General features: G+C 42.5%; 1 protein-coding gene across 1 annotated transcript in view; it reads right to left on the bottom strand.

The window, feature by feature from the left end:
* Positions 1–23,703, bottom strand: part of CDH4 (cadherin 4) — a 453,649-nt gene that overhangs the window by 13,531 nt on the left and 416,415 nt on the right. The window contains exons 9-11 of the mRNA XM_084296942.1: positions 8,017–8,202; positions 3,168–3,421; positions 194–336 (exon numbers count right to left, since the gene is read on the bottom strand). Of these exons, the coding sequence (XP_084153068.1) occupies positions 194–336; positions 3,168–3,421; positions 8,017–8,202 (583 nt within the window). The remainder of the gene's footprint in view (positions 1–193; positions 337–3,167; positions 3,422–8,016; positions 8,203–23,703) is intronic.

Here is a 23,703-nt window from a genome sequence, read left to right as displayed (position 1 = left end):
CCTTAATAACACTCTCTGTATACTGTGCACATTTAATTTACTCCAGCAATTTCCCGTCCCACTTTCACATTTTTGACCATAAAAACCTGGGGAAAAGATAACTTATACTGACAACTCTGTCAGGGCATCATTTCTCTTAATGCATCACATTAGAGTCTTATTGAAGCATGAACAATGTGAAGCCTGGGCTCACCGTTGTCAGCCGCCAAGAATGTGGCCTCGTAGACATTATTCTTAATGTAGTCTGACTCTCGATCAAGGACAGCAGCGGTAGTGATCTGACCATTTGTGGCATTAATGTTCAGCCAGTTTGCAGGATCTGACAGCTTAGAGTATCTACAGAGAAAGGAAATAAATACATGGCAGTCTTTTCACTGACATATCCTTAATATTGCTTGAAATAAGGTTTTTCTGGACTCCTGACCCATGATTCAAAGGACCTTTAGATAACTGGTTTTGTTGACAAACAAAATGCTAATTGAGTATCCGGTTTTTGACCTCCACAATTATTCAATTTTTCTATTTCTTTCATTTTAAAGGTTTTCCTTTCTGCTAAGTGCCACTTACACGCCAGCTTCCTCCTACTGGGAGTGGATGTAGCCTGAGGACTCTGCAGCCAAGAAGAAATGGGGTCTGCAATGACCACTGCATATGTTTGCCTGAGTTAGAGGACAGATTCTTGCTCTATATTGCTCTTCATAAAGTAGCTTGTGCTCTAAATCCATGGACATTCCTGTTTTCTGCTGCTTACAAATAAACAACAGGTTGGGAAATAGCACGTGGGAAGAACGGCAGTTTTCAGATGTGTTAAACACTGTTTTGGCCACGCCACTCCTTTGTATCAGAATCACATCCTCAGGAGTATAACAGGAACTCACAGCTCTATTAAGGCATGGACCAAAGGCTGAAGCCTCTCCTGAAGTATTTTATATGGCTTTGATACAGCGGGTGAGGTGGTGCTATGCACAAGGGACGTTTGCAGAGAACAGCAACAAGGAGATGGCTGGAAGGGCCAAGGGGCACATTTGTAAGAGTGCTCCCCATGGGCAGCAACGTGGGGCTGTGAGCAGGAATAGATGCATGAGGACAGAGCCCTTATTTGACACCAGTGATCTCAGGATCAACAAAGTCCAAAAGCACAAGGAGAAGCCTTCTGTGGGACCAGGGAGTAGAGACAATCTAGTTTCTGGACCAACATGTTCTGTTTACCTTTCTCACTTGCTTTCTTGCTTCCATTTTCTTCCTTGCTTTGGATTTCTACCTCTGTTTTATAAGGCTTGAGTTGAGATGGACACTTATCACCTGTGGTTCAACTGGAAGCTAATAAATGGCCAAGCTATAAATCACTGAAATAAGCACACGAAAGATGAGCTTATTTTATGAGTAACTCAGACCTGCTGATAGTTTGATATTATTTTTTTTTGTCTTTATATACGCAAGCAGGAGAACCTCCAGCTGCTGGTGAGTAACCATTTCCAGAAATGGGCCGTTTGAAGCTGAAACTCAAAGTGAAACTTGAGCTGTGTGAATCCATGTGAGCAGGAAAGCAACAGCACAGCTGCACAAGCCCCTGCCAAAGGAAAGAATTACATTTCATGGAGCTAGACTCTTTGGGATGTTTTCATTTCTTTTTAATATCATTGCTGTAAGTCTCTTGCCCTTTCACTGCTAAATGACCAGGGATCCAGTTTCAAAGCTGGCTTTGTGAATGCATCTGTGGCTAATGAGGATAACTTGAGGTGTGACATTGGCCATGCCAAGCTGTGCCTTACTGGAGATGCTCCTGCTTCCTTACCTTGTATTTGTAAAAACTCCACTTTATCAAAGACTATTTAAAGCACAGCTCTGAAAACAGTGTGCAAGGCTATAACAACTGGACCAGCTCTCTGAGAACTGCTCACCATGGATCCATAGGATTAGCTTTTAGGGTATCTTTTTTTTTCCTAATTTACCAGTGCCAATGATGAAGGAAAAACAAAGTACCTTTGGATAGCTACAGGACCCTAGCAGCATCCTGCTGCCTCTTGCAAAGCCTTGGCATCAGGCTGCCCTGATGAAAAGAGGGTAAGAGAGACTGTGCTTTTGTTTGGAAACAAAGCACTCCTGGATTCACAAAACATGTGTCCTGGGAGCACTGCGAAAAATCAGCTCAAGTAATTTGCTGTTCGTATTTACAGCAAGTCTTACAAGAGCCTACACAGGCACTGTGCGATCCCAGGAAGGGCTCAGCAGAGCCAGTCCTACCCCCTGAAATGGTGGATGCTTGTTTGGGGTTACAGACTGACCACCTCCGGATCAGGGGAGCATTCAGCCAGAAAGAAACTGCTCTCTCCTGTGAAGAACCAGACTTCCTATGGACATCAGGGAAATAAAGACTCTTCAAAGGGCAATATTTCAAGAATAAAAGAAAAACTGGCTTGTTAGTTAGGAGGGTCTCTCTCCTTAGAAGTCGCAATACCTGTCTAAAGACAACAAGACGAGGCAGTGAATAAACAATCATTTTCTAGACCAGACAGTGCAGTGGCAGGTGAAATATTTCAAACTCTTCCTGACACAAAATGTCACAACTGATGTAGGTTTAAGAGGCCTCTGCTGTGGTCACATAGTATGCTCACACTGTGCTTTTAAAGCTAGGCTGAAGCTAAAGCCTCCATAAGCAACACCAGACATAATGAAAAATCCCAGTCACTGCATCTGGAAATCTAGCCCTAGCCCCTTCTGCGCCTCAGTTTCCCCTCCGTAAAACAGAAATAACAAAGCTGTCTTTTCCCATATTGTGTTTATGAAGTGCAAAATCAACATAGGTCAACAATTTTATGACAAAGCAGTGAAAAAACATTTCATAAAATGTAGCCTTGATCCCTGTCTCTGTAATGACACAGGGACCCCTGCTAGTGACTGGTTTCATGGGAAGCTGAGAACTGCCCTTTTGCCATCCAGTAACATGGGATCCCATTCTGCCTGCCCTCCTGGACCAGAGCCTGGCTTTCAGAGGGAGGATCAGATGTTCACCAGCTTGTGGGGTGTTCTGTGAACACTCGACTGGGGCTGCAAGTACCTGCCAGGTATTTAACAGATACCACATCAGTTAGTTCACAAATTCAATTTCAGCTCCTGCTGAAATTCCCCTCGTGTACATGAGCTCCTGTGGCTGGCTGGTCTCCCACCTTACTGCTTGCTGCATGAAGCGATCAGGATCCACAGCGGAAAACGTTGTCAGGACTGTCCCTGTGGGCACCCCTTCCTCCAGTCTGATCAGCTTGTGGTTCGTTGGGAAATACGGCGCTTCGTTGACGTCTGTAACCGAAATGGTGACTCCTGCTGTCGACTGGAAGGACATCTGGATTCCACTGGCCAGGGGAGCTTGGTTTGATACCATCACTGTCAGCATGAAAGCTCTGTTCATCTCGTAATCGACTGCCTAAAACAAACAAACAAGCAAGAATTGAGCCAAGCAGAGAACAAATTCAACCTTCTGGCTGAAAGCTGCAAGATTTAGACGGTGGATGATACCAAAGTCATTGCCTCATCTCATTTCTTTCTGAGCCCAGTTCTTTTGACTGGGTTCAATCCTGTGAGGCTTTGGCCTTCTAGTATTTGGAGGACCAAAGAGTTAAAAACCCACAAAGTAAAAATTGCAGGGAGGATTTGCATTGTGTTTTGCTCCAGTGCTCCATTGTTTCCAGAACAGAAGCTGCCAGTGCTAGTTTAGCACTGGATGAACAAATCCACCGAGGGCTGCCATAAAACCAAAAGGCAGAGCCTGGTCAGAGGAACTGGACCAGTACTTAACGGTTCTGTTAGCACTTAAAGCTTCTGACTAAGTAGCCAGGACAGTCTAGGTGGACCCAAGAGCCTGAAGTGCTTTTCCTTTTCCCTCTTAAGTGAGATTATAAGCAAAGGTTGAGCTGCAAGGAGCAATGCTTGGTCCTGCTGCTCAGGTGGCCCCTCCAGTGGGACCTCTCGTCCGTTTGCCTTGTGATCTCTGGAGGTTGCCTGCGTGCTTGCACACTTGTTGGGTGGCTACAGATCTCTTTCAAAACACACATAAAGGTGATGTGCCTTAGGAGCCAGGAGGAGTGAAAAGCCTTTGCTGGCACGGCTGACTGAACTGCAGTATAATAATAATTTCTAACCCATCCTACTAATTATTATGAGGGAAGTCACTAATCATCTGCCAGGGATGCTTGAGTTATGCGGGATCACACCTCTGCTTCTTAAAAAATGCTTTGCTGTAATTTATGAATTTAGAAGTGTAACATCTCCTCAGTGCTGAGTCTGCAAGGCGTACCCTCACTGGTGTAAAACGCCATAGCTACACTGACTTTGGTAATGCTATCCTGATTTACATCAGCAAGAGCTGGCTTCCCTGTTCTGTTTAAAATACAGTATTGTCAAGAGAGAAATCAAATCATAGGAGGCTACAAGAGAGAAACAAATTTCAGGGGCAAAAGGTAAAACAGTGGAATCTCTATTCAATTGAAGTGCAAATGCTTCTATTGCTAAACGGTTTCCTGACAGGCAGGGCCAACATTTAATAAATAAAAGGAAGCATAAAGATTCCCAATACACCCACCAGCACTGACTCATGGACTTCTACCGCATTCAAAAAAGATGCATGGTAAAAGTTCCCATTTAAACACTATTCACGGCCTTGAAACAATTTGCCTAACACATTTCCTCAATGTCTTTCATGCGCCTCTAATTTATATTCCCCCATTTTTTATATATATATATATATTTTTTCTGTGTGCTGGCCTGTTTGCTAATGTTGCCTACAGTCCGTACCCAGTCCCTGCAGGGGCTCGGCTGGGGTGGGCTGGGCAGCACCCAGAGGCTGATCCGAGCAGCCTCTTTTGCCTCTTTTCTGGGAAGTCCCAACCAGGGATGCAGAAATGCAGCACAGGGACTGGATTGACCCCATAACACCCACCCCACTGACTTGTCATGGAGGCATCTGTACCCCACGGTGGCCCGTGGTGGCCCAGTGTCTGACACTTGTCTGCACAGGACAGCCCATCTGCCTCCCTCCCTGCTGCGCCCAGTAGGGTCCCATTTCACATCTTTTATTTTCTCTGCAACATTTGCCTGCAATTCCCCTCCCTCACGCCCATCTCCTATCCAGATGCAGCAGAGTCAAGCCGAGGGCTTGCCACGTGTCTTCCTTTACTCAAGGTACTTTTAACTAAAGGGAACAAATTTGCCTTATGTTATTGTTGAAGCAAATAATAACTGAAGCTTTGGAAGCATCTCCATTATAAATTCACAGCTCTGATCCATGCAGAGTTTATAATAACATTTTACTCAGCTGGCTGCCACAGGGCAGCCACTGCTGCTCTTGGAGATTGTTTCCAGACTCTGCGATGTCTCAGCTGTGTGCGAAGTTACTCTCTCCTTGATCAAGGCTTTCTTTGAAGATTAGGGTCTTGCACAGATATGGAAATGGTTTAGAAAAGGCATGAACAGAAAAAGGAAATGCTATGCTTTCAGTGATTGGGCTAGAGCAGCAGATGAGGTTTTGCTGAGAGAAGCTGCAAAATGGCCATCATGAGCGTCGTGTGAACTCCAAAGGGCTTCTTGGTCTGGAAGTATTTCTGGCCCCAAACTGCTGCTAGAGGAGTGGGTTTCTCCACAACATGCCCTTCTCTGCACTGTGTCTGCCACTGCTGCAGCCTAGACATAAACCCTTTTGCTTGCAGTTGTGGGAACTGTGTTGTTACCTGTGTTTTCAGCCTATACCAGGGATGAAAACAGCAAGAGACTGCTCCCATGCCACGAAGAACAAGCTCTGGCTGGCCACCCAGTTTGGTGTGCATACATTCCCCTAACCTTTAAGCATATTCACTTATTAACGGAGAACAAAATATTTCAAAGAAGAAGGTGGAATCCTAAGAGTCTTCCCTTCTTCACCATGAAAATTTAATCACAAGCATTTTCACTTATTCTCCTTGCTGAAAATACACCAAAAAACCTCTCAGCTTGATAAGGGGAAGAAACTCCGGGCAGCCAGGAGGATAAGGTGAGGGTATACAGTAAAGACATTCAACGCAATTTCAAGCTCTGAGCTCAGCTTGACAAGATGGGATTTTCGGGTGGTTCTTTGCATTGTGATCACTGTGGGTTACACAGCAGTGGAAAGTCAACACCAGCATCAGTGGTGCCTTGACAAATCTGCCCGGCTTTCTGCTTGCAAATTCTGAATAAGGGACGGTTCATTATGCAAAAGTTCTTGTGTGGCAGCGATGATCTTGTAAATCCCCTGTTCTTCACTTTGATGTGGCTTTAAACTACAGTTGTGACACTTTACTAGATTAAGTCTAAGGAGTCCTCCCCTGCTTTCAGTCATAGTGTTGGCATTTTGATTTCAAACTGGCTGCTGATGTCAACAAAAGTTAAATTGTTCCATTTTACTTTGTTGAATGTTTTCTGTTTAAGCAGAAAATACATACATATGGATAAGTGCATACTTAGATGCATAAATGCATCCATACACATGCATGTCCAGAAATACTGCTAGGCCTGAAGATGTTTTATAACGTTGCATCAGATAAGGCTGTCAAATGTCATTACAGAGCAATAAAGAGTGATAAACACAGGAACCCTGCTGAAATATCATCTAGCAGGTAAGATGATGTCTTCCTTAAAGTTTCAGCAAAGTGGCATCTGCAGACACACACACATAGCCTAGGGGCCAGGGAGCAGGACAAACACACAAGCTCACACGTTCCCACCAGTGTAACCTCACTGGCATTTCCCTGGTGTCATTTTTTGTCATATCCAAACTGTAAGAAATAAGAATGACTGCAACTTATTAGCCACAAGGGAGTGGGGCTCTTTTTTTCAACACGAAGGTATTCTTTGATCAGGTTGCTCTCTAAACGGCAGCGTTCCATCCTAAGTAGTTGATTACAACTTCTTGTTAGATAAGGCCAGGCCTGTCAGAAGATAAAGGCTTTGTCCATCCCAGCATGTATTATCCATTTTGGGAGCAGCGCACGGCATGTGCAGTGCAAGGCCCTACTGATCACAGCAGCCTATTCATGATGCCTTCACTTTCTTGGTAGTCAGTGGGAGCATCCATAGGCATCTTATCTGGGAAGAGATTCAGGGAATGCTGAATGAACCTGGTTAGTTTCTGACTGCGTGTAATTACTGCAGAAACATTCATTGCCTGGGCAGCTGGTCTCAGTAACTGAGTGGGGAGCAAACTCTCAAATGATGATAAAGGCATGTTCTCTGGAGGCAAGAAAAGAAACTGAATTTGATACTTGTGGAAATACCTGGCGGGTCTGTGATCTCCTAATGTGGAAGGCAATGGATGGAGGAAAGAAGGGGTAGAGAATATTTACAGTCTTATTTCTCAGAGCCTTTGGACAAGATCCTCTGATGATCTAACGTGTGGAGCAGCCTTCACTGAGGATGTGGTCCACACTGTGTGTTTATTGCTTGATACTAGGAAAGGAACATTTCTCCAGCTTTTTATTTTTATTTTTTTTTTCTGAATAGCTCAGAGGAAAATCTTCTCTCTTCTTCCCTTTTGTTACCAAGAAATTCTCTCCCTCTGAAATGCCTTCTGTACTCCCTGCAGATCAGTTGGCCGATCCCCTACAGTGAAGTGCTACCCACTGCTTCACAGGTAGCTGGCAAATTTCTGGCTCAGAAAGGAGAATCACAGCTTCTGCCTCGAACTGCCAAGCAGGGCAGGACTGGACAGTCCAGGCACCAGTCCTACTTCCAGAGCTCAAAAAGGAGCAGGTCAGGCGCTGATGCTGGCAGTTGCCTTTGGCACGTGAGAGTTTATGAAGGCTTATGGTGGGAGAAACCCAGAATCACTGGCATAGCTCAAAACAAAAATATTCAGGACAACTGCACAGAGAGAGTGGGTAAACAACAGCTTGAAGCACTTGTACTCCCAGGTAGGGAAGGCATGAAATAACAGCAGGCCTCTGGCAGTCCTTTTGGCCTTAGTGAGCTTAAAAGGTGACAAATACATCTTTGCTTTGGCTTCCCACTTACCTTTACGACAGTTACCATGCCTTCGTTGGTGACAGGGTCTGTCCGGATGGTGAAGTGCCCAGAGGGGTCCCCGCTGATGATGCGGTAGATGGCATTCCAGTTGGGGGAGTGAGGCTGGTCCCGGTCCATCACCGTCAAATTTGCAACCACAACCTCCACTCTGTTCTCAGGAACTTCCCCTGAATACTGCAAATAAAAGACAGGAGCGGTCACAGTGGGATCTTTTTGTTGGTCCTCGTGGCTACATCCCCTTAACCAGCACACCAACAAGGATATCAGTCCCATGAAGAGGACCACGGGTGCATGCTGTGAGAAACATGTTCCTTTCTCACCTCTGCTTTGCGTATTGTTTTTCTTTGAATATTTTTCCAAACCTTGTTAATTCTAGCCTCACTTTTTAACCCAAAGGAGAACAAACCTGCTATCACCCAGCCACTGCCCACATTTTAGCAAATGCTTGAAGCAAAACGAAAATGTTCCTGACATTCTCATTCATTTACAGCAATTGGAGAGTTAATTCTCACTAGAGGGTAAAATGGCAGACTGAAATGTGCTGTTTCTATGATGACTATGTCCCTTTAAAACAAGGTATTTTGCCTCACTCAGATTCCCGTCATGGCATTTGCTTTTTCAGCGATTTTATTTCATTTTCTTTCTTTCTTGTACTTGATTTGATTTTTGTCTCATTATTTAAAGTGTTTCTTGTGATTTTGCCACAGCCTTTCCCGGTGCTTAATTCTCTCATTTAGCACTGATTTTCATGGAGCATGTCCAGCTCAGGCATATCCTGATGCATTAGCTGCATTCTTTTCTGCTTTCCAGTCCTTGATTTATCGTATGGCTGATCAGGGATCCTGCTCTGCGAATACTTCCAGTGTTTGGGGCTCAGAAGCTGCCAGTAAGACACATTCCCAAATTTTCAAATGTGCTCATCCCTCAACATTGCCTATTATCAGCACTTGCAAATCAACACTCTGATTGACATATGGCAAATTAAACACTGGGGAAACGATGGGAGCGGCTGGCTCTGAGTCTGCAACTGAAAGCCTGGCCCCAAACTGCAGGAGCAGAGCATTTTGAAAATCTGGCCTTTGGTGTGCACAAATGCCAGGTTATGTAAATGATAATAAATCATTCCTTTGTTAGCACAAGAGTCCCTTTCCAGTACTAACCCATACCCATCCTTTGGAGTCCTTCAGCTATGTGTGCTTATATTTAGTATACATTATTGCACTTCTGCCAGAAAAATACTCAATCTGCCCTATGTTAATGTAGATTTAAATTTGCCCTTTAGTGGTATCTTGAATGGCATTTTGCCCTCTTTTCTGGTTTGCACCTGTCCTAAACAAGTTTTTGTTAGTAAATGCAGATGGCATCTCTTTCCAGCCATGCTGAGTGGTGGGGAAGAACAGTGGGAAGCTGCGAGATAATTCTAGTTCCAGCACATGCTACAGTTCTTCTTGTCTCTTCATTTCCCATGATTTCACGGGTTCTTTACCCATTCTCGTGCCCAATTTGGAATCTCTGCAGCACACAGCTTAAGCAGGGGAAAATTTATATGGAAATTTATCAAAAGCCTTTTGAAAAATCCATTAGATTATGTCAGATGTACACTCCTATTACCATTTTTTTTTCTGAATCCTGCTCAACAGAACTCAAGGAGATTAGTTAAGTAGGATTGTCTCTTACTAAATCCACACTAGTTATTGCCTATTACATGAATTTTATGTTGTATGGCATGCCAGCAACGACAAGTTGATGAGCCTCCGGTCTCTTCTAGGAGATGGCAGCACTGCTAACATCAAGGCATCATATTTGTTGCAATTTCAAAAGATTTTAGTACTTTATGCATCTATATCAAATTTCTGACCTTAGGCCACAGTTCTTTATCCACCACTACTAGGCTTACACCTTGCAGAACCAAACAGGATTAATTCATTAAGAGCAAGCTAAAAGCTCTAAGACACTTAAGAGGACCAGAATTGCAGGCTGCTGAACACCTGTAGTAGATCATAATCCAGGTGTCACCAATGAGTTTGAGTCACCTGGAAAAATACCACACAATTGCCACCAGACTTTAGAGAAGCTTTTTGTAAAAGCCATCACAATACCTGTTTTTGGCCTGTAGCAATGTAGTAAAGGCATATTTTAAATATAGGAGATATAAAAAAAAATTATAAGTACACAAGGACATCTCAATATAAAGTCTAGAGGAAGATCATGGCCCTCTATAAATCTTTTCCATTAGTGTAAAGATCAAAATGCTCTGCATATACTGAGGAATCCAGGAGCTGATCCAGTTGCAATACCTACTAGGCATTAGTTAGTTCTTTTAGTTCTATTCAGTGCTAAGGGTAAATATTGTCTATTATGCTTATAAAGCCAAATATTTTTCTGATGACAATACCTACTCTAGAATCAAAAGACCCATCCAAAGCTGTGCAGGTCAAGAAGCAAACACTGGGGAGATGCACCACAAAGAAGAGAACAAATTTTTATCATCTATCATCAGCAGCTACTGGGAATCCAAAACGTAACCCATCTTTCCTCCTGCTAACACTCCCCCACTATCATTAGTGTAAGTAAATGCTGTAACATGCATTGTCCACAATTGTCTTTACCGTTAATAAAATTAAGTAATGACATTAAATTACATTTGCTAAAGGAAGGATGGCAGCTCAGAGCTACCCACACTTCTTTAATATCATTCCCTCCCTACCCTGGAGTAATTTAGGATAATGAACAATGCCATCTTTCACTGTGCTGCTTTACAGCATTCCCTCTGCTGTAAGTTTTGTTTCATAAGATTACAATTGATTTTAAATAAAGAGAAGCATATCTATTCAAACAAGGTAAAACAATGGGCAACGCAGGAGCTGCTGGAGTAAACACAAGATTGATAAAACACCACTTGACCTATACTTGTAGCATTTACCCGTATTCCCCTGTAATTCATTTGGCTTCACTTTCAATTGTTGCATTTGAAGTCCTTAATTTCCAGAGTGCTTTTTTAAAGACCATTCGCAAGGATTTCTATGGCTGATTGTTACACACTCTGTTTCCCTTCTGAGATAAGAATTTGTTCTGAGCTTGGTATGCTTTTAAACTCTTAAATTCTGTAGGGTCTTTTTTGTCCCTTTTACCATAAAAGTAAATGCTGGCAAAAGTCTCTCTCATTCCTGTAGAGCTGGCCTGTCTGAACTCATGTCTTGCTGAAAAGGTAATAATTCATTCTGATATTCTGGTTGCATCAGATTCTACTAAAATTGTTTAATTCCTGAGTTTGTCTTTTGTCTCATGCAGTGTTTGACAGCACATAAACACGCAGACCAGTATCACTCGGGAAGAGACAGGGATTGATGTGGGGGGACAAATGATGAATTCACACAGTGACTTGACTATGTGCTATAAATCTGGAGCCTGGGTTGTGAAGCCACGCACAGCAGAATAAAACCAATTAGCTCACTGCAGCCACTCCTAGGAAGGTGTTGAATTGAGATGGACGAATACAGTGATAATTCAGGTTTTCTTCTAAAGGGAATTCCTTTTTTTCCAATGTTCATATCTTTTCCTAGCTGTTTTTGATAATAAGCTGTGAAAGCAATGACTTGTCCATATGAGCAGCTGTGAGAAAGATTTTTTTGTTGTGTTTGCTAATGACGACACAAAATTTGCCATAGGCAGAAGCATGTTATGAAATCTGGATTGCATAGAAGCATAGAGTGTTTTGTCACCTATAGCTATGGATTCACTTAGAAGAATAAGGGCATCTTCATTCTCATATAAGATCCTGAACCCTTTCCTGGACAGCTAAAATTACCACAAAGTGTTACTTCTTTCTGGGTCCCCTGGGTAGAGAGAAGCCCAAATGAGAGGGCACGAGCACACGTAGGCATGTGGCATGGGGTGTCCATCTCTTACTGCCTTCTGCCGCTGGGCCACCCCATAACACAGCAAACCCTGGGGACCTGAGGGACCTTCACAAGGTGCAGCTGGGGAACCCAATGCCCAGAGCTGCATGCCAGGCTGCATTTGCCTACATAAACTGTGATATACTCCCATTGAAGTGTTGGCTTGTGAGCCAAATGTTTACCTTTTCCACATGATATTTAACAAAGATGCTTGAATAGCACGCAAATTAATAAGCCACTGCAGTCTGGTTGCAGCAATCTGTGTAAAATGGAAAAAAAGGCGAAAATCTCCTAATAAATCATTAATTGTGATGTGCCTGCCCAGCTGCAGCACGGAAACAAGCAAATGCCAACCTAATTGATTGCTTCTTATTCCATCTTTATAGGCCTGCATTTTTTATTGTGGGGGTTGAATAAGCCCAGAGGTGTAAAAAACCTCTAGATTGTACTCTGTGTATCTGCCAACTTGATATTTAGATCAATAATCCTCTTTTTTTTTTTTTTTTCCCCTACTCCTACTACTGGTAATTTAGCTTTTCTTCCTAGATGCCTAATTGCTGTTTTCTTAAGCCTTGCTATCAATTCTCTGACCTTTAATTTCCAATATTGTTTGCTGTATGGATGACTGTACTAGGTCTGCAAGTTATCCTGCCCAATCTACGCTGCACAGTCGCATTGGGCTATCAGTTTCCGTGACAGCAATACACTGAACTCCAGGTTCTTGCTCCACCTTGGCCACAGTGCAACAGAGGCAACAAATGCATTTGAAACTCTGTATTCTGAAAAAATTGATCCGATACATACAGTCAACCGTACTTTGCATGCAAATTGATTTTAAAATGCAAATTTCTTAATCACATTTCATTAAAGAACTACTCTTGTGTGCTCGTGAATGATGATCGTCTTCTAAGTACCGAAGTCTGCATGGTTTTCTGAAACAGCCCAGTGTCCGGCTCTGCATTTCGGAGGCAGCAAGCCCCTGTGTTTGCTGTTGATTTTTTCAGGTTCATGCCCACAGCAGACCCTGCACCGCAACATCCCTGGTTCAACTCCATGCTCATTTGGGTCTACTCCACAGTCAATCCATGCACACATAGATAACTTCAGATGAGTTAAATGCCATGTGGCAAATGTTTCTCCAACCGTTATCTATAAAGCCCAACGCGCTCCTGCCAGCTCGCAGTTTTGCTCCACTGGTATGAAGCCCAGCTGTCACAGAGCTCAATCAGAAATGAACTGCTGAGGCTGTAGGCACTGGCTTGTCATGGTCTGGCAGGAGTCAGCCTCATCCAGCCAAGGGCATGACAACCAGCTCACCAACTTTTGGAAGTTCTGCCTTCATTTTCAGCAGTTCACGCCACTAAAATGCCCCCCATGCCAGTAAGGAGCTCTCCAACCTGGGGGAAAGGCTCTGCACATGGTGTGGTAGGGCCAGGCTTGTTTACCAAAAGGTTCTACAAGAACACTGGATGACAGATCTTAAAAAAGAAGAACAAAAAGAGTTAGAAACACAAAAGTGAGCCCTAAACTTCACACTTCTAATGTGATCCTATGATGGGGTGCAGACAGCATCCACTTGGTGCCTGTAGCTGACAACAACCACTGGCTTTGGGCTTTTTCTTTAAAGGTGTTATTTTTTCGAAATCATGAGTAATGACTAATTTTGAATTAAATTACAAGATTTACTCTTTAAATATGAAGACAATGCAATAACAGAGGAGAAGAAAGCAATATCCTTTCTTTCAGAAGCAGCAGATGAAAACCCTCTCATTTCAGCATGAGGAAGGAACGTGCAGGTCTAGCTTTCACCTTGGTTCAAAGACTCTTCGAGTACATGCCAGGAGTTCAGAGACAAGAGCACGCAATAGTAAAAGGATATTAAAAAAAAAAAAGTTCGCATGTCTGACAATGAGCACTAATTTTCTTCATTATCAGATGTTACATTCTTGTGACAGTCTGAAAAGATGCCAGAGAAATGATGACACAAGACACTACTCTGCTGCAAGATAGCCATTTCCAGATAAATATATCTTATGGAATGAGGCTCAAAGTTTGCATAGAAATTTAGATATTTTATAAAAATGCATTACAACACAAAGGAGCTTTTTACAACATTCTTATGAAAGGTTTAAAAAGAGATTAAAATTAAGTCCTTGGAAAGGCATATAGCCTTGTCAAGGAAAAAAAAAAAAAAGTACATTAACCCCGTGTAGGAAAGTTGTACTTTATCTGTATTTCAAAGGCTATAAAGAACCACTTTAATCAACCTACTTGACTTTGGGGACTTGCATGTCTCACTGAAACTCATGAAATCTGGCATAGTGTGGTTTCCAGAACACAAAAGCCTTTAATCTGTAACCCAGCACTCTTGTACATTCAAATCCTGATACTATCTCCTTGTTAGGAAGAAAAATTGTGAATTTATCCAAAATGGGATCTCAACTCATCTAAATGATGTAGCCTTTGCAACAGTGACCTTTAACAATGGTTATACTCAACCATAAAAGATTTTATCATCTCAGGAGCCAATGGAAACAGTATATGTTAAAATTCTGATCTGATAGCACAGCCTTTTATTTTCAAGTTTTAGACAAGAATCCTTTGAACATTTAATTTGCTTTCTTGCCTAACATACCTTTGTTTCTTGCCTACAGAATGAACAGTAAGAAAAGGTAGCTGATACCTTTCTGCAGACTATTTGATTGTCAGGTGTAATTAGCAATGCTATCTTTTAAATAAAGGCATAGATTTTAAAGCAGCTGGAACTGCCTACAAAAGGCGCATTCTTAAAGAAATGCATGCATTCATATAATAAAACATTTTTGCACAGATACATCAGTGCTTTACAACAGCTGGCAGCCCTATGCTTCCCTTTAGCAACAGCATTGTAGGCTAAGTGAGTTGCCCTTGTCTCACGAGTCCTAAATCTGGTGCTGGAGTGCCTGCACTGGGTTGGGATCCTGAGAACATTGTGAAATCATGTGCTACTTGACAAGTCCATTCGGTCAGCCCAGATCAGTCTTTTGGTCTCCCCATTGTGTTGTGTCATAGCTCTGTGATACCTATTGAGCTATGGAGAAGCTTCAAGATAGGAGGGCTGGCAGTGAACCCTGTGAATGGTGGGCACCATGTGGGGGATGAGCTGGATAACCAGCACTGCTCTTCCCCAGTCTCTGCAACGTGTTGGCTTCAATGGAGGAACCTGAACATACTTCAGATGTATGAGAAGAGACTTACAGCCACACAGGGCTAGCCAGCGTGCTCAACTCCCTGTGCTTGCAGTTAGGCATGTAACTATGAACACTTCTGAAGTGACCTGATGGTCATTTGTGTCCAAATTTCCTGCCTGTGTAAGTTCTGTAAAATAAAAAATTTCCTTAAAAGCAAGTGAAATTGTTTAATCTGTAGAAATGTCAGGTCTCAAATGTCTTTCTCTTTCTTCAAAGCCCAAAGCAGAAAATAACTGCACTGTTTTGAACAAAACCTTGAAAATGCATTTTTCCCAATTTACATGTGAACCAGACTGACAAAAATGGCGTGACAGCATTAAGCTCCTAAGTGAGCAAAATGTACTTCACAGGCCTGACCTGTATTTTTTGGTGAAATGTGTATAGAAGAGAATGTTTTAATTCAGGGCCTTTTAATGAAGTTTCATAAAGAAAGGCCTTAAGCTGATAAATCTGGTTTAGGATTTTCTTATTAACTGCCCACTTCATAATAAAATAATGAGTTTTTAATTTAAATTTTTTTAAATTAAATTTAATTTTTTCAAATTTTAGGGCATATAAAAGCTGCTCTTGTGCCTTTGGGATCTGAAGATGGATAGTCGGGAGAGAGAGAATTTTGAGAGTACTGAAACTGAATTTTTTATGCACACCATAATCCTGGTATTGAGATTTTTAACAAGTTTCCTGCGTAGCACAGCTCAGCCAGACTGCATGATGACTTCAGCTCAAACCTTCTCCGCGTTACAATTGAAATCTCTGTTGTTTCCAGATTAGTCTCAGAATTAGCATACCAAGGATTTTTTAATTTTTTTATTTTTTTTTATTTTTACTTTTTAATGACTAGTGTTGAACTCCACAATCAGGTGCTGCAAAACCCACAAGAGCTGGTCATAAACAAGGTTCCTGATCAGACACAGCATCCTTGTAGGAGACAGGCATGGAAGAATGGGTTTTATTTTAGAAGTGCTACTACTCTGGTTTAAAGTTGTGACTTCCTCAGCTGATGCCATGATGGTCTTTATATTATTACTGCTGAGTGAAATGTAAAGGCACTGCCTATCAGTAGGGCTGAGAGCTTCTGCTTGCAGGGAGATTTGTGGGTCCCCCGTCTGCACCCCTGTGCCGTGCTTTCTAGGGAAAGGTGGCCAGGAGGGGAGGATGCGCTATGCTCTGGTCAGCCCTGTGGTCTGGAAGGCAGCAGGTCGGAGCACACCCTGAAATGCACCATCTCTGTGCTGCAGGGGTTGCTGAAGGGTCCCCACAGTTTGCAGACAAGAGCAGACAGATGCAGCAGCAGCACAGCCCCCGAGTCGCTAAAATCAGGCAGAAACAACAGAAAAATGCATGCCCGCCTGCTTAAAGTAATTCAGAACACAGAATGAAAACTAAATTAAATGCTGTGCAATTCATCAGACTTGCTATGAGAAAGAGACTTCTTGCTGGAAAAGAAGGGAGAGCTACAGGGAAGTCAAAGTGTGTGTACCAGAGAAAAGGAAAGCAGTGAGAAATGGGAGGGTGGTGGGTCCTTGTAAAATTAGGAAGGAAAACATTGTTTCTTCTCTGTTATTTTTTTGGCAATTAAAACATTCCTGCACAAAGCAGGAACAGTTTGAAAAACTCCATGATGCTCAAAAAACTGTGGGAAATCTTTCAAACTTCCTCTCTGTTTTTAATTCTCGCTGCAGTCTGTGTTCTGACCCTTTCTTCTACGGCTGGAAAGTGTTAAGGCATCCTGGACAGTTAGAAATATTTGATAAGAGAAAACTCACAGCACTGCCAAATCCTGTGCTAAATCTCTCTCTTTTTTTTTTTTTTTTCTTTTTTTTTTTTTGTATGTCACTAAAGATTTCAGAACCAAAACGTGCTTAATGAAATTCCAGATACATATCCTCTTAAAATGACACCCCTTGGAAGCAACTGTTTTTAAGGCAACAGAACACTGAGGAATTAAAAACCTGCCGACCCAAACAAGTTAGCAACTCCAGAAGGGGATTTATTTCAGCTCCTTGCAATGACAGAGTTACAAAACACGTTTAAATTTCTCAGACCTGCATCAGTGCCTGCGACGGTGTGTGCTTTTAAGATAATGAAATAATCCATTTCCAATGGGTATTTGCCTGGGACACCTGGCAGACACGGAGGTGTACCTGGCAGGGCTGGCTGCACGTCCTGCCTGACCAGGACCCCTGGAGCTGGCTGGCTGCACTCGGGCAGCCAAATTGTGCCCTCTGATTCCAGGGATGGGCTCAGGAAGAGAATTAGGATTTGGGTATTCATCCAAAAGCAGAAAGAGGTACAGAGTCTACGAAAGATCCTTCCGATCTGAGAAAGATGTTTCAGATAGATTTTAGAGAAAAAAAATTGCTGGTACGGGTAGATATGGGAGCATTAACGTCTGATTTTCTCCTTGAGGTTTAGCTTGACTGATGCACGGGAATGGTCTCTAATCAACGTGTACCTACCAGGCAGTGGAGAACACAGGGATTTCCATCACAGCACAGCACAGAGCAGGAAGGGTGGGTGATTTTCTGCAGAGATGTCGCTTGATTCTGTGGATTATGTCATGCACGTAATGCCTGGTACAGAAAGCATGGCCTGGGGGTGCGGTCTCCACCTTTCTGCTCCAGACCCCACACACATTAAACAGGGAGGGAGAAGGAGGGGAGAAGTGACGGCAGAATGAGACACCCCACCAGGAGATACAGCTCTGCCAGGTGCTGCAAATGAAGGGGCTCATGACAGATGGGTGACGGGAAGGGAGAACTGATGTGTGGTGTCACACCGCATGGTTGGGGGTGCTGTTGCCAGCGTACAGCTCCTGCCTGTGTTTTGACAACATTAACCTGACCATACGAAGCAGCAAAACAGCAGGCAGGAGGCTCAAACATCCAAACAAATTATTACATATTACCATGCTGCTGCTGATGGATATGCATGTGCTGCTCTTCCCATTAACAACAGCTTCCTACAAGAACCACAAGGAAAGGAGAGTGCAGAGCCATACATTACAGGTGGGAATATATTTACGAGGTATGTAGGCACAGAGACTGTGCCGTAATTTCTGGATTTTGACCACTTACGTGCTGGGGAGCAAAAAATGAGCAGCGCCGTGGGCTCAGCCCCCTGGTGCTGCTGTAGCTGTAATTGGCTGAGATTGTGCTCTCTTGTACAGAGAGCAGAGGTGGCATTATTCTTGATTTTACACCAAGCAGTACATGTGTCCAATTTGAGAGAGACCAATAGAGCGTTTTTTTAATATTCCCTTTTTTTTTTTTTTTTTGACAGAAAATTGAAATCTGTAATGAAACTATCGTCCCCATTTTTTAACTCACTGGTCGTTGGCAATTTAAACTCCAAGGTCTGAAAAATTCATTACTACTAACTTCCATCAAGGGTGTTCCTGAAACCAAAATTACTTAATCAACTCAATTTAGCTTCTTGTGTAGACCTAATTCAGAAAAACTTTATCTTCTTGAATTGTTATTGCAATTAATTTCCCCCCCTTTTTCTGCAGCAGACGACATTTCAGTAATTAGATATTTTATAAAAATGAGTTATTCATTCAGGGTAGCTTCACTTTTATATTTGATTAATCATATTACCACTGAGGTCTGGGGCTTGTCTCCAAGGAAAGTTTAATGACCTCATTTTAATCCTTCTTTTAACCACCAGGCAGGTATCAATGAAGAGAAATAAAATTATATTCTTTTTTCTTTTTCCTTTTTCTTTCTTTCTTTCTTCATTTTTTTTTTTTTTTCAATCTTAAGATTACATTGGATGTTTTTTTCTGTGTGACTGACCCATTTACAAGGAAGAATCTATCTTATTTCAGTCAGATTCAGGACAGAATCAGGCTAAACAGAGCCTTGAACTATGCCTTAAGAACTAATGCTCAGTGTAATGGAGAGGAACCAGAACTGTTTCACCAAATGGCAGTTGGTTTCAAGTACTGTAGATGATTAATCTGGTGATAATTTGAAAATGAATGTACTGAAAGGAAATAAACAAAACAAATGCCATTGTAAATTTATGTTTTGATTAATGGCGTCTATTAGTTAGAGACTTCTATCAAGGAGACCACGTTCTTTTAATAAATGCATATATACCCCCACAATGTAATGGAATAATTCACATAACTGCAATTTATTTGGGAGCAGGGACTTGGGTTTCATTGATGACTGTTCACATTATATCAGTGTCTATCTATGCTTTGAACCTAGCTATGTGTATATTTATCACTGTGTATTTGTATACGTACATCTTTGTACCTATCTATCCATCCTGTAGACTACCCTAAGTAGTCTTAACATTATTTCAATCCCTTCTGTCATATGCTACGCTGATGAAATCACTGAAGAGGCTGATGCTCTTTTCATTAAGACACGGGGAATTACTGTTTTCTCATAAAGTGAGAACTGACTTTCATTATAGATGAAAGGTGAGAAAATAAAGAGCAGAAGTTGAGTATCCACAAGGGGGTATGCGGCATGGTTTGTTTTCCAGAGCAAGGCACTGAAAAGGCCTCCAGGAACCTCAAGAGGGTAGAAGGCACCAGAAGCCCTCTGCCCTAGCACCCCTGGACCCACCCAAGGGTGCTCAGCCCCAGCAGCCCCAGCTTGCACCTGTGCAGAAATCTGAGCAAGAACGAGGGGTGAGGTTTCAACAGGACAAACTACCAGGTTTCCTGACACCACCCCAAGGAACTGTGCCAAGCTGTAAAACCTGCACCCTGAGGTGAGGCTCTCCTTCGGTCCTTATCAGAGTGAAAACTGTGTGGCCATCACAGCTCCTGGGCGCTGATGGGAAGGCTTTGCGGTTAGGTTGGGACTCATATCCCAAGGCTGGTTGATTCAAAAAGCAGGTCATGCTGTCAGCAATTTTCACCACAGCGTTACTGCTTTCCTGACCAAGGCTAAGCTGCCTGTCTGTGGCAGTGAAGCCTCCAGACGTTAGCGTAGTGAGTCCTGGGTAAGGCTGAGACAAGAATCATAAAATCATAGAATCAGACAGGAAGAAAGAACAATTTTTGTTTTTCTGTTTGTTACTGCTACCTCTTGACCCAACATCCTTATTCTAATTCATTGTTTTATGACAGTAAGCAATGGCTTTCATCAGGACTCGAAATGTAATGAGAGGCAGAAAGCCCATTTCAATTTATGAACACCGAATTCTTATTTAGGAGAAGCAAACTGATTTGTAGTTTTTAGACTTCACTGACTATGTATTTAATTGAAATGCACACAGAATTAGGTAGATACTCATGTACTCAAATGCTACTGGGCATATTGGATTCACTTGAATATAATAATTTATTTCAGTTAGAAGATGACAGTTCTATAACAGCCCAAGCTTTACTGTGTAGTTTGGCTGAGCTTCGTTTTGATTGGAAAATAGCAAGCAAACGGCAGTCACCTGGGATTTTCCATGAAAGCACAATTGATTTTTAACAATAAATCCTGTCTGCAGGACCATACTGAACTCCTTTTAGCTGTAAAACAACACAGTCCTGTTAAATTTTCTCACTGTGGTATTAGGTCTTTCCCCTTGCCAGCCATGACCTGTGCTGTTCACCTTGATTTCTGGCTCTTGTGACAAATGCCTCTAAATTATGCCATGGGCATTTTGATGATTTTAAAATACTGTGGCGTGCAGGCTAATCTATATTCAAATGTCACCGAATGGCACAGGTGTAATGACAAGCACTGCGTGAGCTGAAGGGGCAGAGGCACTGGGTCCCTGCCACACCAGCAGCATTAGTCCTTGTGCTGGGAAATTGGTGTGTGGTGCTCAGGATTGAAACCTTTGATCTTTTCCAGATCTGGACATGTTCCCAGGCTGTGGGAGGTAGTTAACTGCCCGAGTCCACTGATTTTCCCTGCATCGGGTATGTTAAGACCTCTCTTTAGGATGCTGCTTGGTCCATTTTGGACCATCCTGGTCTGTTCTTCTTTCCGTGGGAACCTACTGAAATCCCGTTCCTGCTGGATTCTCCCTTCACAGCATAAGATTAATTTGTGAAACACTAGCATGCATGTAAAAGGGATTTCTCATAATGCTCACATGTACTGAATGCTTCCTGGTACATCTGGCTATAAATGTGCTTAGGAAACCCCAAACCACTAGCAGGCTTACTCGGCTTCCTGTTCTGGTTTCCTGTGGCCGTTTCATATTATTTCTCCAAACTAGGGCTATTTGCATTTTTGCACTGTAGCCATTTGAAAATCAATATTTTTTAGCCTGAATGAAAAACTGAGGGGTTTCTCTGGCACTTGCTATTTCTGAAGTCACTGTTAGAGACAGAGCTCAGCAGGATTCAACTCAGGGAGCTGGAGACCAGGTGAAGCATTTTCTCAATTCTTTGCCACTTGAAAAGAAGTCATCACGTTTTTACAGCTCAAGTCAGCATTTTCTGCAATATTGGACAGTGTTGCTCTTTCTCTGGTTGATGCATGGTTTTATTTTGTCTTTAGTGTTAACATGAGAAGAAATACACATAGAGGAAGGAATGAGATTTTGGCTTGCTTTTGTTTGCTTTTCCAGAATTTTGGCAAGTTTGCAGAGCAGAACTCTTGTTTAAGACACTGAAAATCTCATCTGAATTATGATATACAAATCTGGTCAAAAGAAAGAAATCTGAGCAGAATCTGGTGCACAGCAGGGTTGCTGCGATAACCACGGGAATGGAAAGCTGTGATGTAAAATGGGTCTTGAGGAGCGTGGCTTGTTTATCATCACAAAATACTGTCCACTGGTGTATCAGGGTGGAAATGGAAGAAAATGGGAAGGAAACATCGAAATGGGAGAAAGAAGAACTATTTACAGTAAAGGACTATGTTAGTGCACCTATGATGTCCTGAGATCCCGCTTCACTTTCAAATTTCAAAGCACTTCCCAGAGTGGGCTCATTAACATTTTCCACAGTGCTCTGAGGAGCCAAAATACCTGCAGAGACAGAGGTCAGAAATTTTTGGCAGCGCACTGCCAATAACAGAAGCCCTTTTAACTTGGGACTCTCTCTTTGTCGTTTTGCTCATGAAGCACCAAGCTCACTGCTGACTGATCCCGTCCTGGGTGAGCCGGGTTACCACCTCTGAGATCAGCCTGATCTGACACTTGGTAATTAAATAGCTCCGTTAAAAACTGGCAAAGACTGCATTTCGTGATGCACTTGCAACGAGTGTTTGTTCCTCCACTGATAAGCCAAATCCACTTTGCAAACAGATTAACCTTACCCAGCGACACGGCCCTTTCTGTTAGGAGATGAGCATCTCTCTGAGCACTGAGTTATTCTGTACTGGCTCTTCTGCTTTCACGCCCAGCCTTTGACCAGACTGCCTGCCCAGGCCACAAGACTCACCACTGCCTGACAGTCCGGTCCTAAACCTTCAGAGCTGTTCTTAATGGGAGATAAGCCTGAGAGGTGGCGTGGCAGTGAAGGCAGTCCTAGAGAGGATGCTTTAAAATATGCTCCACTGGGTTCAGCCTCGCAAGAGAAGATTCTCAAAGCAGTGCCAAAGGGCAAATTTTAAAGTAGCTTTAAATAAGACCTCCTAAGGCTCAGGAGCTTAAAGAACTTGAATAGCCCAGATTCTTTTTTCCCCTTTCTTTCCTTTTTTTTTTTTTCTTTTCTATTTTTTTTTTTTTTTTTTAAAGGAGAGGTTGATTGCCAGCCAGGTTCTTCCAAGAATCCACAAGCTCAACTAATCACGAGCACTTCAGCCCTATGAAATAATATTTCCCTTACACGGGCTACTATAAAAACAAGTTCTGCACAGTAGGCAAATTTAAAATAACTTTTAATTAACATTTAAGACACAGAAGTCTGATCATGCAAATTCATCTGCGTCTCCTCTCTGCGCCTGATTGTTCCTGATTGAATACGATAAAAATAGACTTTGTAAGAGTCAAGTGTAGGCATGGATTCCTTTTACTTCTCCTCCCCTCTGATTATGCATTTCCTCAGATAAAGTGGAAACCCTTGGATGGCTATTAATGGTATGATGGGTCAGACTGGAAAGGGCATCCTGCTTGAGAGGAGCTAAAGATTTCATTGACATTAAAGGTATTCCTTCCATGAGCCAAAAAATGCCTCTCCCTTGCATAAAATCTCACCTGAGACTATCCAGCATTGTTCTGTCTCAGCTGATGTTTAATCTTTGAAACACCAACACTAATTTCACTGTGCCTTCTCTGTATCTGAGACTAGCATCTGGCCAGAGGCTCAGCCATGGATCTATATTAATGTGAAGAAAGCGCAACTCGCCTGCACACAGGAGATAAATATTTGAAGGGAGGCAGAGGAATTTCTACATCAAGAAGTGTCAGAGGACATGACCCTGCTATGAGTAGCAGAGACTCTGGATAGCAGAGGGCATGCTGATACCGGTATCTTTATCGTGTAGCAGTTAGGGAGCAAGTTTCCCAGTGAAACTTGCTACAAGGTCTTTGCAATGCAGACCAATTAAAATTTTACTATTTTATACCACTGATGATCTGGGAGGTGCAAACCCATCAAAAATGCCACAAGAATGAATGAGTGCAGTGAAACA

This window comes from Netta rufina, assembly GCF_964035555.1.
Source record: "Netta rufina genome assembly, chromosome: 16".
Taxonomy (NCBI): Eukaryota; Metazoa; Chordata; class Aves; order Anseriformes; family Anatidae; genus Netta; species Netta rufina.
This window is presented reverse-complemented; position numbering and strand designations above follow the sequence as displayed.